This window comes from Jaculus jaculus, chromosome 7 (assembly GCF_020740685.1).
Source record: "Jaculus jaculus isolate mJacJac1 chromosome 7, mJacJac1.mat.Y.cur, whole genome shotgun sequence".
In the NCBI taxonomy this organism is placed as follows: domain Eukaryota; kingdom Metazoa; phylum Chordata; class Mammalia; order Rodentia; family Dipodidae; genus Jaculus; species Jaculus jaculus.
Genome location: NC_059108.1, coordinates 145,719,041 through 145,735,736, shown reverse-complemented (window position 1 = coordinate 145,735,736; position 16,696 = coordinate 145,719,041). Strand labels below are relative to the sequence as shown.

Genomic DNA, 16,696 nt, shown 5'->3' with positions numbered 1-16,696 from the left:
GGCTGAGACCCTGGCACACCAATTCTCTATCTTTCCTCTCTCTCTCAAATAAAAATAAAAATTAAAAATTAAAACAAAGAGCTTAACTGTATCCCTCCCCCGAACCTTAGAATGTGACTCTATTTAGAAATGCAGTGGTGTGCCTTACGGCAACATGACTCGTATCCTTATAAATGAAGAAACAGGCAGAGATTGCACAGAAGGACACGTGGAGACGAAGGCAGACCTGGTGGTAGTGGGATGGGACAAGACCAGCACGGTTTCCCAGCAGACCATCGGAGAAGCACGAGATAGATTCTGTCTCCCAACCCTCAAAAGGAACCAACACTTCTGGCACCTTGAACTTGTGCCCAGACAACATGAACTGCTGAGGTTTGAGGCACCCATTTGATGGTGCTTTGCTATGGCAACCCTAATAAACTAAACACAGCAGGAGGCCAACACTCACCCAGTGCTCCCGTCTAGGGCTGTCTAATTCCAGGCTGAGACAAGAGCCCTGACAGTAAGAATCTCCACAAGCAAAGGCCAGGTGGGGGAAGGTGCCACTGGCCCAGGGAATAGCATATGCAAGTCTGAGCAATAACAGGATGGGGCATCATGCATTCTGGGAACAGAAAGGTGGTCATGCAGGAGAAGAGGATTTCAGGATGGTCAGTATCCGGAGCATCCAAGCCAGGACTGTGCTGAATTCCCCGACGTCCCATGAACCACTGTGGGTGAGGATATCTGGTTTGATTTCTATTCTCTCTCTTCCTGAGGAGTGCAAGTCTGGAGAAGCAGGTTTGGAGAAGTTGCCAGACCTTCAGTGAGCTTTGCCTTGGCATGTTCCTAAAATTTGCCTGCTGCAACTCCTTGCTTCTCTTTCCTTTCTGTCCAACAAGCTGACCACCAACCCACCCCGTCCTAAAAACACTGACCCGTTCTCAGAGCCTCTGAGGCCTCAAGTGAAAAAGCAAGTGAGGAACACAAGCGTTCTGAGGGACTACCATTCCTGCCAGCCGTGCAGATGAAGTCAGTCTCTTGGCCCCAATATGAGGCCCTGAAACACAAACTCTATTGGTAGCTAAGGTCTGCTCATGCATATTCTTGTGCATATGCAGACACGGAGCTATTTTTGCACATACAGTGGTTCATTTATCCCTCTCAGCTGCTATGGCAAGTCCCATTATTATTGTCTTCTTCTTTTTTTTTCTTCCCCATGAGGAAATGAAGACACAGGGCAGGTGCACAAGCTATGAAGAAACGGGTCAGTTCAGCAAAGCCATGTGCCAGCTCTGTGAAGAGGTTTGGTACACACATGATCTTGCTGTTTTTTGTTTTTTTTTTTTAATATTTTTTGTTCATTTTTTATTTGTTTATTTGAGAGTGACAGACACAGGGAGAAAGACAGATAGAGGGAGAGAGGGAGAATGGGCGTGCCAGGGCTTCCAGCCTCTGCAAACAAACTCCAGACGCGTGCGCCCCCTTGTGCATCTGGCTAACGTGGGACCTGGGGAACCGAGCCTCGAACCGGGGTCCTTAGGCTTCACAGGCAAGCACTTAACACTAAGCCATCTCTCCAGCCCCTGTTGGTTTTTTTTTTTCTTCCCCTGTAAGTAGATGGTCTTTCCTCCCAGGGACATATAAAGAAATGGAGAGTAGGGGAAGAGGGGTGGCCTATGACCTTTTCAGGGTTTCACAGTTTATACGTACCATGCCATCCATCGTAAGCCACAGACAATAATGTCCAACTTTATAATCGCTTGCCAGGTGACTATTTAATTTGTCATGCTTTTCCTCAGACAGCCCAGTGAGCAAACAATAGTGCTTAACAATGACACGAAGCTTTCCATCACACTATTTCTTCCACCTGTATTTCCTCCTTTCTGTTGATCTAGTTTAACATTTCCTCTGAAGCTTTCTGTACTAGCTCCCTGATATATTTTTGTTATTTTTAACTAATGCATAAAGGAAAGGCCTAAAAGTGTAAAAATGTGCTACTTCAAATATCCTTCCATTCATCTGTTCAATAGCAATAATGACATTCTATTCATTTCATAGGATTTTTTATCATGGGATTATTCTAAAACTTAGAATATAGAAAGTGCTCAACAAATATGTAGTTTAACAGGAAATAATAATTATCACTAAATCCATTACTGTGCTTCTGAGAAAAATAATTACAGAATATCAGTTTTCCAAATATTTTTCTTCTTTTAAAAATATTTATTTATTTATTTGAGAGAGAGAGGAAAAGGGAAAGAGGCAGACAGAGAGAATGGGCACACTAAGGCCTCCAGCCTCTGCAAACAAACTCCAGACACATGTGCCACCTTGTGCATCTGGCTTACATGGGTCCTGGGGAATCAAACCTGGGTCCTTAGGCTTCACAAGCAAGTGCCTTAACTGCTAAGCCATCTTTCCAGCCCCAAAATATTTTTCTTATGCACTACTGAGAAAGTTACTCAGAGATAAGAGAGACAGTAGGGTGGAAATCATACTTAGCGCAGTGTTCAGGTTTGAATGTGAAATGTTCCCTATAGCCCCCTGTGTTTATATTAAGCCTCATACTCAATCCCTGGGTGGTGGGGCCTTGGGGAGGCGGAGCCTCCTGGAGGAGGCATGTCTCTGGGGGTGGACCTAGGCTTATTAGTCCAGCCCACTGAGTGCTCGCGGGCTCGCTCACTCTTGCTGCCCCCACTCTGCTGCTGCTGTATGACGAAGACGTGAACCAGTTGCCCACCCTGCCATGCTTTCTCCATGAAGATAGAACTCACCCTTGAAACTACAAGCCTGATGTTATCCCTTTCCTACCATGAGCTACTTCTGGCCAAGTATTGTGTCCCAGCAACAAGAAGGCAACTGCTAAACATGAACACCTAGACCCAGCAACACACCTCCTCTGGCCTAATAGATACTGAGATTGATCTTCTCTGTGCCTAGTCTCTTAGGTGGGTTTAATAATGATTGTCAAGGTGATGTTTGATAACAAGGTCAGGTGCCCACCTCTGGCCTGATATACGGTGAACACTCGGGGAAGAGTACTACCCTTTATTGTTGAAGACTCCACATGCCTGCTCTGCAAGGTCACTGAGAAATCCTGCTGGAGCTGAGCTGAAAACCTCCTCTGTGTAGACCAGCTGACAGACAGCTGGAATAAACTATGTTGCATGCAGCTACATGAGAGAGAGTTAAGTCACCAGTGGAGATAAACTACACTGGACACTGCAAGCTTTAAGTTTGGCCAACCAGGCCAAATGAGCCAATGGGTACAATTGTGGCATTTCTGTTATGGGGAGAAACCAACCATTCTCTAATTGGACCAGAGGCCTGCTCTACAGGAGGGAATATATGCCTGGTACTGAAAACCTATGGCGGGGGGAAATCATGATGCCTAGGTGTGTAAAGTCTGCTGGTATCTGCCTAAATATACATATTATGCCCACCATACTGCTCAGTAAGCAGTTCTCTTAATGTTCATACCCTTATATTAATGCTACTCTCACTTTTGGTAGAAGATCTTGTCTTTTCAGATGGCAGTGACCTTGGGATGACTCAGAAGGCACCATGGTGTTAGAGAGAAGTGACTGGAGTGCTTAGTACTGCAATATCTCTATCACACCTTCCAAGGCTCAGGGCCTATTGCTGAAGAGGTGGCAGAAAGAATGTAAGAGCCAAAGGAAGGGTAGGACTCCTTACAATATGCTCCCTTCAGACATAAAATGGCCTGGATATCCATGACCTCACAGTGCCTGACACTACCTACACAAGACCATCATAATAGGAGAAAAGGACGATGACATCAAAATAAAAGAGACTGATTGAGAAGGGGAGGGGATACTATGGAAAGTGGAGTTGAGAAGGGAGAAATGGTGGGGGAGGGAGTCACCACAGTTTATCATCTATAATTATGGACATTTTCAATTGAAAAAAAAAAAGGAGAGTACGACCCTTTCATTGGCAGCGGCACGCACCTGCAGAGTGGAATGAAGCCAGCCTCCCTGATTGGTGGTGCAGCAGAGGCCTTGGCAGATATGTGAAAACTCCTAGTTAGAGAGAATCATGACCTTGACCTTGACCGTGGATTAGGTGGAGCTCACTATGGCAGAAACCATGGTGTCTTGCCCTGGGCTCCTGAGCTAGGTTACTGAAAGGAAATGCTAGGGTTGACAGTGAACTTCGCCGCTGGTCCACCTGTCAGGACGATGACGCATAACCTACCAGGCCTGCGGGAGCTGGGGATTTGCAGGCGACAACCAGCGGTCTCCTATCAGCTTGGCCCCATCCGATTTGGGTTCCCACTAATCTGATTCTTGGGGAATAATGGGGGAAAGGTATCTACATGAGGATGTCCCAGGCTTCTGATGCTTCAGTGACAGAACAGTGTCCCTGCCAAGGGAAGTGCTAAGCCTTTAGAGGAGCTTAAAACACCTGAAGAAAAAAAACAAAACAAAACAGAGTTTGACAATAAAATTCACCTCCAGGGCTGGAGAGATGGCTTAGCGGTTAAGCGCTTGCCTGTGAAGCCTAAGGACCCCGGTTCGAGGCTCGGTTCCCCAGGTCCCACGTTAGCCAGATGCACAAGGGAGCGCACGCGTCTGGAGTTCGTTTGCAGAGGCTGGAAGCCCTGGCGCGCCCATTCTCTCTCTCTCCCTGTATCTGTCTTTCTCTCTATGTCTGTCGCTCTCAAATAAATAAATAAATAATGAAAAGAAAAATTTTTAAAAAAAATAAAATAAAATTCACCTCCAAACCAGAAACAAAACTCCCTTAAGTACTGGGAGCAGCAGGCACTTCCCTCAAATCTCGTTTGTATTGATCCAGAGGTTACGTAGCGTGCGAACTCCATGGGAGGCCATCACTGCATCCTACTTTACCAAGGGCAGAAATCAGTACAAAAGAGGGCACAAGTGGCCACCCGTGACCTACGGATGTGATGAAAAGTCCACCCAGAGGCTCCAGGGGCAGCAGGTGGCTTGGAAGTCATGGCCAGCTCTCTCTGCCACCCGTCAAGACCGAGCCATCCCGGAGAGTCCTGCCTGCCTTCATCTGGATGCTCTCCCAGGAGTATACAACGCCAGGTCCTAAGGGCAGGGGAGGCCATTCACAGTGACCCTGCTCTCTCCACTGTTGTCGGAGAGACCAATTCTTTGCTCTCTGCCCTTGAAAACAAAAGGTATTTCTCTCTCAAATATACTGAACGCTCTAGGAACGTCAAACTATATATGACATAAATAATCGAAATATTGTGTGATGTGATGTGTTTCCTCTGCCCAAGATAATCTAAAGTTAACAATTTGGAGCTAGGGAGACAGCTCATTAATTAAAGGTGCTTGCTTGCAAAGTCTCCTGGCTTACGTTTAATTCTCTAGTGCCCATCTAAAGCCACATAAGCCTTCGTTTGCAGAGCAAGAGCTCCTGGCCTGTGTGTGTTGTACGCATGTACACACCCACACACTGGCACATACATATAAATAAGTAAATGGTTTAAAAAATAAATAATATAAAACCGGGCGTAGTGGCGCACGCCTTTAATCCCAGCACTGGGGAGGCAGAGGTAGGAGGATCGCCGTGAGTTCAAGGCCACCCTGAGACTCCATAGTGAATTCCAGGTTAGTCTGGGCCAGAGTGAGACCCTACTTCAAAAAAACAAACAAAAAAAGTAATAATAATAATAAATAAATAATAGGGCTGGAGAGATGGCTCAGCAGTTAAGGCACTTGCCTGCAATACCAAAGGACCCTGGTTCAACTCCTCAATGCCCATGTAAAGCACAAGGTGGCCCATGCAACTGGAGTTCATTTGCAGTGACTAGAGGCCCTGTCACAGCCATTCTCCCTGTCTTTCTTCTTTCTCTCTCTATCTCTCCTTGCAAATAAGTAAATAAATAAATTTTCTAAGGAGCTGGAGAGATGGTTTAGTTGTTAAGGCACATGCCTGCAAAGCCTAAGGATCCAGGTTCGATTCTCCAGGTCCCACGTAAGCCAGATGCACAAGGTGGCACATGCATCTGGAGTTCATTTGCAGTGGCTGGAGCCCCTGGTGCACCCATCCTCTCTCTCTCTCATAAAAAAATAAAAATAAATTTTTAAAAATTATTTTTAAAAAATAGTTAAGTTAAAATTCCAGAACTTTTCTTCTTCATTCCTGTATACATTTATACATAATTAATAGAACGTAATTTTTTCTATCATAAAAGTGTCATCTTATAAAGTATACGCTTCTAATTATACTTTTCCACTTAACATAGATGTTCAATAAATGCTTATGGCATGAGTGAGCCATAATTTTATTGACTTCCCTGTAAGAAGACTTGCATTTATTTCAAATACCAGTTCAACAGGTATGTTTATATATAAAAGATAAGATTATTGAAAGGCATAGGTATAACATATGTGGAAACATGGCATGTAACTGTTATTAATAAATATATATATAATAAATATATATTTAAATACACTAACACATGTAATGGAGAGATGGTTTGAGTATTCTGATATCTTTCATGGATATCCCTGGACTACACATTCATAAATTTGCCTTGGAAAGACAACTTTCAGGTTGGGCATTTGGGGGCTCTTTGGGAATAAACGGCTGTTTCCCTGCATTTGTTAAGTTGCATGGCGTTGTCTGTCTTTAAGTCCTTGGCAAAGTAACCTGACTAAGACAAGATCTCAAACCCAACGGTGGAAACAGAGCGCAAGAGTTAATATCAGATGAGACAGTAAAACCTGCTTCATGCTCTTTATCTTTTAGAGAGAGCAAAAGAGAGAGAGAGAATTGGCACACAAGGGCCTCGACCACTGCAACCGAACTCCAGACGCTTGCGCCACCTAGTGGGCCTGCGCTACCTTGCACTTGCCTCACCTTTGTGAGTCTGGCTTAGGTGGGATCTGGAGAGTCGAACCTGGGTCCTTAGGCTTCGCAGGCAAGCGCCTTAACTGCTATGCCATCTCTCCAGCCCTGCCTCAAACTTTTTGTGAGAGGAAGAGCAGTTGCTGGTGGGGTGAGAGCCAAGACCAGCGACACAGAAAATGCTTGCTGCTGCCGGCTGCTTGCTCTGCTCTTGTCCGGTTGTGCTCTGTAGTGATTGGAAGCCTTTAAAAGGACGTAGCATTGGAACCGATTTACCTTCTGTACTTGTTCCTGGGGCTGAACACAGAGCTTCACTTCCTGTCCCAAAGATGGTGATAGGCCACTCATGGGTCAGCCCCTCAAATCCCAAAATCACACGCTCCCTTGAAAGCGAGAACGTTCAGCTCTCCCTAAGCCCTGCCCACCGTGTGCGCTGCGTGCCATCCGACAGTGCCGCCGGCTGTAAGCGACCACGGTGGGGTGATGCTACTGCAGATTGAGACCCAGCCCCGTGCTCCTCGCGGTGCTGGGGACAATAGAAAGGGGGCTCTGATGACTTCCCCTTCCTTAAAAGAAAAGCGCTTGGCAGGGCTTGGTGGTGCACGCCTTTAATCCCAGCACTTGGGAGGCAGAGGTAAGAGGATCACCATGAGTTTGAGGCCACCCTGAGACGACGCAGTGAATTCTAAGTCAGCCTGGGCTAGCGTGAGACCCTACCTCCAAAAACCACCAAAAAAAAAAAAAAGAAAAGAAAAGAAAAGCACTTGAATGTGAACCTGTCACTTGGTAAAATACAGACCAGGGCTTGGTGGACTGGGAACAAACGGGCCATACACGGACCCCAAAGTGGGTAGAAACCCAGGCAATGGTGCTAGGGGCTGAAATGGGGGTGGGGAGAGGTAGGATAGGGTAGCAAGGAAGGAGTTTCAATGTGAATGAATACTAATTAGTGACACGGATATTAATGATGACAGTAATGAACAGGGGAAAGGAAAGGCTGTACTTGTCCTACGGTGAGTAATCAATCCTGGCAGGTGATAAATAACGGCCGAGCCAGCTCAGCGGAAAGATAATCCCCAGGCCCTGGGGAGAGCCGCGGTGATGCTGGAAACTTCACAGTTTCCAGGCAACCCACAGAAAAGAACTGTTTTTCTTTTGAGAAAAAGAAAGAGAAAAAAAAAAAAAAAAAGAGTCAGGTTTGTCTCTTCCCCGCCACCCAATTTGGGATTACAGTTCTTATTTGATTTCTGCTTTGTTCTTCATTTCCTAGGACAAACGTTGAACTTGTGTAATTTGCAGGAAATGAGCGCGCGTGCCCACACAGACATACACTCTCCTCAAAGAATGTGAATGAAGGGAAGTGGCTTGGATCCAGGTTTAGCTCACAGACTGCACCGGGAGCAGGAGTGAGCAGCTTCCAGGCCTTGCTTTTGAGGTCAATGTGAGGAAATGGTACCATGGGTGAGGGCAGGACCTGGAGGATTCCGGAAAGAGCAGGACAGGGCCCCGGCGGCCCGAGTCTGCAGTCACTTCCCCTCCTGCAAGAGCCACATAGAAGCCAGGTGTCTAGGCTGCCCAGCCAGTGCTGATTTTCCACTGCTAACCACTGGTCAGACTTCTGGAAAAGGTGATTCCTAGGCAAAAGGCACTGTTCGGTCAACTCCCCTGCTGGATCTCAAATTCATCCAGCTGGGAATCCAAGCAGGACTTGCCCCCTCACACCAAGGCCTCAGACCCAATCCCAAGAGGACCCACATGTCTGGAAATGTTGACACACACACTCCCTCTCAGACTGTTTTCCACCACACATTCCACTCCGTAGTCTTCACTGGTGTAAGATGAGATCTTTGGGTGACAAGATGGACTGACCAGATGCTCAGAATCCTCTAGAAAACGATTCTTTCCCACACCCATGTGAACTATGCTGCTCTTGGCACATGTATTCTAGGTGCCATGTCTTCAAAGGGAGACAAGCAGAAGGGCACTGGTTCCGAGGGGACTGTGGCCAATGGTGAGGAGCTCCAGGCCACGTGAGCAAACAGTGAGGGATCCCGGCCTGCCACACTTGGGGGGAAGTTGTAGATTTTTTATGAAAGGACTGCCAAAAATCTGATGGGTCTGTCAGTTGAGTAAGCCTGGGCTTGAATTTTCTTTTCTGTCTTCAGGGGACAAAGTGAACGCCAAAGGGAAGTAAAAGAAGTAAATTTTATGTATTAATTTATTTGAAAGTGAGAGAGAGAGAAAGAAAGAGGGAGATAGAGAGTAAAGGAGAGAATGGACACACCAGGGCCTCCAGCTACTGCAAATGAACTCCAGATGCATGGGCCACTTTGTGAATCTGGCTTTACATGGGTCCTGGGAAATCAAGCCTTCCCTGGTCCTTATTCTTTGAAACAAAATTTTATTCAGAGAATGTTAACTGGAGCAGGCTGACCAGTGGAGAACTTGTGAGTTCCTAGGTGCTAGGTTTCTTCTAAAAAATAAAAAAAAAACAGCTTGTTACACTTCTCAGGAGAGCCTCCAAGTGGCTATTAATTTTCTTAGTGGGAGTCATGGCTTCTTCCATATTGTGACTCTGTTTTGTCCATTCAGAAAATAAATAAGGGAAGGGCATGGGGATACAGAGGACCACCACCTAGGTGTTTGCATGAATCACATTTACAAGTGGCCTATCTCATTTCTACCTACATCCCATAGGTGGAAGTGAGTTCACACCCAACCGCAGGAGGGCTTGGAAATGTAATGTAGCTGTGGTCTACAGGAAGAGGATAGGGCTTTTGAAAAGCACACAGAAGCTGGTGTGATAGACAGAGCCACATCGGTCCAGACTGCCCTGTACAAGAAAAGGGGAGAGAGCTTCCAAGAAGCTCGTGAGGTCACCTGTGTTGGTCAGCCTTTGTCAGTAAAGGCAGGAAGCTAAAGAGGCCCCTTCCTCAGAAATGGGTCTGGGGAGCAGGAATGACGACGTGTTGCAGTCAGGTTCTCATTGATGGCAGAAAACACCCGACCAAGATCAGCTTGAGGGGGGTAAAAGGGTTTATTTTGGCTTATAGACTCGAGGGGAAGCTCCATGATGGCAGGGGAAAATGATGACATGAGCAGAGGGTGGATATCACCTCCTGGCCAGCATCAGATGGACAACAGCAACAGGAGAGTGTGCCAAACACCGGCAAGAGGAAGCTGGCTATAACACCCATAAGTCCACCTCCAATAATACACTGCCTTCAGGAGGATCCAATTCCCAAATCACCATCAGCTGGGGACCCAGCAGTCAGAACACCTAAGTTTATGGGAGACACCTGAACCAAACCACCACCCACCACTTCACTGGCCTGTCCTGGGGACATCATTGAAGTGTGCATGTTTAGGAAGTCCTGGGTAGGTGCTTCTTGGAAATGTGGATATGACCTGAGAGGTGAATTTGAATTTCCTCTTCAAGAGAACAGAATTACAATGACAGAATTGTATCAATGGATGAGAGGTTTGATTAGGATGGAAAAATATCGACACTGCCCAGCTGTCAGGCTGTGTACTCCACTGGGACTAGGGTTCTCTTCTGCACCCATGAAGTCCTCAAACTGGTTTGTCAGGACTGGAGAGATGGCTAGGTGGCTGCAAGGTCTGATGGCCCCACTCAATTCCCCAGTATCCACATAAAAGCCACATGCACAAAGTGGTGCATGCATCTGCAGTTTGCAGCAGCAAGAGGCCATGGAGCTCCCATATTCATTCATTTATTCTCTGTCTCCAAATACACACATTCATAAATAAATAAAATATTAAGCTTGTTTAATAAATCGTTTTGTCGTTACAGGTACTGACATTGTGCAGTGGCTTATGAAGAACCTTTCCATTGAGGACCCAGGTACTTGACCCTTGACCCTGCCTTTACCTCCCTTGGCTGTCAGTACACATTCTACTAACAACTTCTCTACTAGGTTCTCTACAGCCCTGGAAACTAGGCTTATTCATGTAGATTCCAAGATGTGGAATCACTCTATCTGCCAATAAAATTCATTTATTTTTCTCCACGGAATATCTATCATCACGTTTAAATCACCCTTCGAGGAAGTGAGCCACTATTTAGAATACCAAAGAGCTCGATACAATAATGTGTGAAATTAGATGGATTCTCATTAGCTGCAGCAATTAAAGATAAGTTGTAGCCCTGTCACTGAACAGCCTTTTAGAGCCAGCTCTAAAAATTAGATCGCCTGATCCACAATTAAGGAGTTTAATTATTTGCCAAGGCGTCTTGTGTTTTCTGCTTCTGCAAGAAGTAAAGGAATGATGTTTGTTTCTTGTTTTGTTTTGTTTTGTTTTGTTTTGTTGTTTTCAGCTCTGATTGTGCATTTCCATTAAGCAAGGTCGACCAGAAAAATAACAAAACCCTGACCAAATACTATGGTTTCCACAGCTTGGTCCTCCCACCAAAAAATCAATAGGAAAGTTTATTTTGTAGGATAATTAGGAAGTGGAGGGTCAGCCTACACTCTAGAGAGGCAGAGCTGGCTTCCTAAGTGCCAGGAGAGTTTTCAGTAGATGTATCAATCACACCCGCATTTGCCTCACTTAACTGGGAGTTCTTACCTCTCAAAGGTCCCACTTACAAAGAGCCACTGACGTGGATTTACTTGGAGGTTCCTGATGGAGTTTCTTGGTGGAATCATGAAGCCCATTGGCCCAAAATTAAGTGCCCCTCAACCACCATGCTCTCTAAGGATTTGTTTTAAGTGCTAGAGTTAGATGCCAGGCCTACAGCTGTGATTCCTGGCTGGGATCAATACATCAGCTCAGGACTTTTGTATTTTAGCCTGACATTGTTAATCCCTTGCTGGGTGTAAAACAATAAAATTTCTATATAACCAATTAAATATAGTCGATAGAAATAGGTTCAGAAAAAGTGGGTTATTTGTGAAAGTAGCCATGGTCTTGTTGCCATCTTGATTAGACTAGCAAAAAAAAAAAAAAAAATGTGATTTTAGGGGCTGAAGAGATGGCTCAGTGGTTAAGGCTCTTGCCTATAAAGCCTAACAACCAGGATTCAGTTCCCCAGAACCCATGTAAAGCCAGATACATAAAGTGGTGCATGCATCGGGCTGCAGGCCCTGGCCCACCCATTCTCACTCTCTGTCTTTGTCTCTCTCTCTCTGCTTGCAAATAAGTAATTGAAAAAAAAAAAAAGATAAATTCTTGATTATAGTCTGGTGCTTAGTTCACAAAGAAAAGAAGCGTAATTGCCATGTGTTTCAAGGGATGGACTAGAGGAGCTCCCTTCTTGTTCACACTTGTGAAACCTTACCTGGAGAACCACCTACCAGTTTAGATCCATTTGAAGTCAATGTTCCTTTTAATTATCACGCTAATTTAAGACCATTTTCTCCTGGTAGTATTGTCTTTGTGTGTGAGAAGGCATGGTGTGGTGTGTGTGTGTGCGTGTGTGTGTGTGTGTGTGTGTGTGTGTGTGTGTGTGCGTGCGTGTGCGTGCATGCACGCACGTAGGTCAGATGATAACCCTGGGTATCATTCCTAGGGTACAGTGTCTACCTTCTTGGAGACAGGGCCTTTCACTGGACTGAAACTCACCCATCAGGCCAGACTGGCTGAAGTGTGAGCTCCTGAGGTCTTCTGTCTCCATCTCACTAGCACTGGTCTTACAGGTTCATGCCATTATGCCTGGTATTTGTGTGGGTACTGGACCCCTAACAGCTGCTTTGTGTTTGTGAGGCAACCAGTCAGCCACGGATCCGTCTCCCCAGCGCCTCATGATGGTGTGTGATAAGGACACGGGTTCCTTCACCCTCCTAAAATAATCACTATATTTCTGGCATTTATTATGATTATTTATTTATTATGATTATTATGATTACCCTAACCTCGCTTATCAAGGCAGAATCCTCTAGCCCTGACATGAAAAACATCTGTAAAAGATCCTAATGGTGAATAGCATGCCAATGAAGGTCTGCTCTGCTCTGATGGCTTTGCAAAGACGTCATGGTGTTAGAATTGGTTTGGGCTTCTGAGAAGTAGCTAGGGAACAGAAGCTAAGGGATAGACAGGTGACCTAAACCAAGGTTCCAGGAAGCCAGACACGCCCACCGTCCACCCCTCCTTCCTTTATTTTTCTTTTTTTAATTTTTTATCTATTTATTTACTTTTGTTTTTGTTGTTGTTCTTGTTTTTCCAGGTAGGGTCTCACTCTAGCCCAGGCTGACCTGGAATTCACCATGTAATCCCAGGGTGGCCTCAAACTCATGGTGATCCACCTACCTGGGCCTCCCAAGTGCTGGGATTAAAGGCATGCACCACCCCGCCCAGCTTCTTTGTTTATTTTTGAGAGAGAGAGAGAGAGAAAGAGAGAGATAGAGAGAGGGAAAACCTTTCAGCAGCTGTAAACAAACTCCAGAGGCGTGCGCCCCCTTGTGCACATGTTCAACATTGCATGCTTGCGTCACTTTCTGGGTCTGGCTATACGTGGGGCCTGGAGGTTCCAACAAGCCTTCTTAGGCTTCCCTGCAAGCACCTTAACTGAGGGGCCATCTCTCCAGCTCCCTCCTTCCTTTCTGTTCCCTGCATGACAAATTTCTGAGTAACAGTGTTAGCTCCTCTATTGTGACACAAAAATCATCTTCTAACTGGATCTTGCTTTTCCATCCTCAGAAAGGGAGCAGTTGCAAATTATAAAATGTTCCCTCCTGCTGGATCTAGGATTCTTTCATTTGTTGTTTGTTTTGTTTGTTTTTGAGACTGGGTCTCACTCTAGCCCAAGCTGGCCTTGAATTCTCAGTTCTCCTTCTTCAGCCTCCTGAGGGCTGAGATCACAGACATGCACAACCACACCTGGCCAAGTTTTTTTTTATGTATTTTTTACTTTTTATTATTTTATTTTAGAGAGAGACAGACAGACAGAAAGAAATGGAGAGAATTGGCACACCAGAGCCTCAGCTACTGAAATCACACTTGAAACTGCGCCACCTAGTGGGCATGTGCCACCTTACGCTTGCCTCACCTTTGTGCATCTGGCTAACGTGGGATCTGGAGAGTTGAACATGGGTCCTTAGGCTTCATAAGCAAGCACCTTAACCCCTAAGCCATCTCTCCAGTCCAGATTCATATTTCTTAATTTTAAAGATTATAATTCATTTATTTGCAAGCAGATGTGTGTGTGTGCACACACATGTGTGTGTATATAGAGAGAGATCTAGAGCATGGGTGTGCCAGGTTCTCTTTCCACTGAAAAGAAAATCCAGCCACATGCACTACTTTATGCATTTGGCTTCATGTGGGTACTGGGGAAGTGAACCTGAGCCAGCAGGCTTTTCAAGCAAGTGCCTTTATCCACTGAGCCATCTCCCCAGCCCAGGACCCGTGGTTCTTGAAGCACCCTGCTGGTCTTCCATATCCGCATAGCTTTATTCAGTGATTCAACTGACCTTGGATTGAAAATATTCACAAAAAAATCCATTCATACTCAACATGTACAGACATTATCATCTTGCATTGTTCCCTAAACAACACGAAGTAACAATCATTGGCATAGCTTTGCATGGTATTAGACACTAGAAACCAATCTGTAGATGGTCCACAGCATCCAGGAGGGTGGTCAGGTTATACGCAGATGCTGTGCCTTTTGACGTAAGGACTCGGGTGTCCACTTGTGGGGGCTCAGAAACAAATTCTATGGCGATGCCTGGGTACAGCAAGATCAAATTTAAAAAGCAAATTGGCCATCATGAGGCAGGCAAAATAAAACACCGTTCGCTCTCATTCCACCTGGTACAGCAAAACAGTTGGATTATATTTGATAATATTCCATGTCTTAGAAAGCTTACAAGTAGCGCTGGAGAGATCACTTCGCAGTTACATCCAGGTTCAATTCCCCAGCACCCACATAAACCAGATGCACGAGGGTATGCACGCATCTGCAGTTCATTTGCCGTGGCCGGAGGTCCTGATGTGCCCGTTCCCTCTCTGTCCCTGTCTCTCAAATAAGTAAATAAAAAATATTTTTTAAAGCTTACGAGTAAAGACAAATCACTTAAAAACTCAGACCTTATGAGCTGATAATTGTTAGAGAATCCCAGAGCATGTCTTAAACTTAATTTCTAACCAACAAAAAAAGGATATTCAGGTCTGTGGAAGCTTCTTAAATATAGGAGGAGCATTTAGTGTTTTATTTTTCCTTTTAAATTTAAAATGCTTTTTTTTTTGCGTTGTGTATATGCATGGTATGTACACTTATGAATGTGTTTGCACGTGTGTGTGTGTGTGTGTGTGTGTGTGTAGAGAAAAAAAGAGAAAAACCTGAGGTATCTTTCTCAATTGCTCTCCACCTTAACTTTTTTTTTTTTAAGGTAGGATCTCACTCTAGCCCAGGCTGACCTAGAACTCACTCTGTACTTCCAGGCTGGCCTCAAACACACAGTGATCCTCTTACCTCTGCCTCCTGAGTGCTAGGATTAAAGGCATACGCTACCGTGTCCAGCTCCACCTTATTTTTTGAGACAAGGTCCCTCACTGAACCTGGGGATCACCAATTTGGCTAGATTAGCCAGCAAGCACTAGAATCCTCGTGTCTCTGCCTCCCCAGTCTGGGATCATTGGCACTTGTTGCTGTGCCCAGCTTTCATGTGGACACTGGGGGGGGAGGGGAGTCTGAGCTCAGGTCTGCATGCTTGTGCAGCAAGCACTTTACTGACTGAGCCATTTCCCCAGCCAGAGGTTAAATATCAATTCCTAACAACCAATGGGAATCCATCTACAGCTGGCTCCGAGGTAATGAAGCATGCGCATTTCTATCAGGTCAACCTGCTTATGGCCCCGCCCATCCCACTACCCTCCAACTTTCTGAGAAAGTGAGGTTTCACCCTATGCCCATTAGAGGTGAAATAATAGCCTTCTCCTCATTGAGGGGACACAGTGCCCACTGGGGACACTATGTGCATCCAAAGCCTTTCTGGGCACAAGTGCTAAGGATGACAAAACCTGACGGAGCTAAAGCTACGACTCAGGAGTATTCGCCCTGCGCCAGACACCGCTTCGTTAAATACAAGTTGATCTTCGCCAGCGCTCATGCCCCTGACCATGATGAAGCTAGACCTGACTTTTCTTCTGGAAGGTCTTGCAGGGTGGACGGTTAAGCTCTGGCAGATCCTCAGAGGAGTCCCAGATATGTCTTGACCCCCCTGAACTGTCAATATTCCCTCCTATGCCTCCAGCAGCCAGGGCACACGCCTCATTGACACAGTCCTCGGGAGGTGATGACACGTCACTTCTGGCTGTTGGCTGCTCTCCTGGCGCATGCTTTCGCTAATCGCCTCCCACCCTTTCTCTCCTGCAGTTGAAGCGATACACCTGGGAAGCCTCATAGCTGCCCAGGGTTACATCTTTCCGATCTCGGACCACGTTCTCACCATGAAGGACGACGGCACCTTCTACCGTTTCCAGGTAGGCCCACTGGCTCCTCTTCGTGAGCCTTTTCTGCTCATCGTCATTTGGCCTCAGATGAGAACCATCCAGAACAGTGGACATTTCATAAGGTCCCAGCCCTCCAGCACTAGGAAAGCCCTTGGTTGACCCATGTGAAGCACAGTAACTAGTTCTCATGGATGGCATACTGTTTCGGGAGCATTCCCTAAGCCCTTTGGGGGCTGCTCTCACAGAATACCATTACCTGAATAGCTTATAAATGCTAGAGATTCATTTTTCACAGTCCTTTCTGGGAGCTGGGAAGTCTTGGATCTAGGTACGCCAGCAGGTTGAATCTCAGAAGAGGGACCACAGTTTCATGGCCATGTCCTGGTAAGTGGAAAGGACAAAGGCTCTCTCTCTTCCTGGCCTTTTTTAGTAAGGACTCTCATCT

General features: G+C 45.8%; 1 protein-coding gene across 2 annotated transcripts in view; it reads left to right on the top strand.

Annotated features, from left to right (window-relative positions):
* The window catches only part of Rgs6 (regulator of G protein signaling 6), a 610,193-nt gene that overhangs the window by 481,178 nt on the left and 112,319 nt on the right, over positions 1-16,696 (top strand). For both annotated transcript variants that reach the window (XM_004649425.2, XM_045154255.1), the window contains exons 4-5: positions 10,649-10,699; positions 16,175-16,281. In XM_004649425.2, the coding sequence (XP_004649482.2) occupies positions 10,649-10,699; positions 16,175-16,281 (158 nt within the window). The remainder of the gene's footprint in view (positions 1-10,648; positions 10,700-16,174; positions 16,282-16,696) is intronic.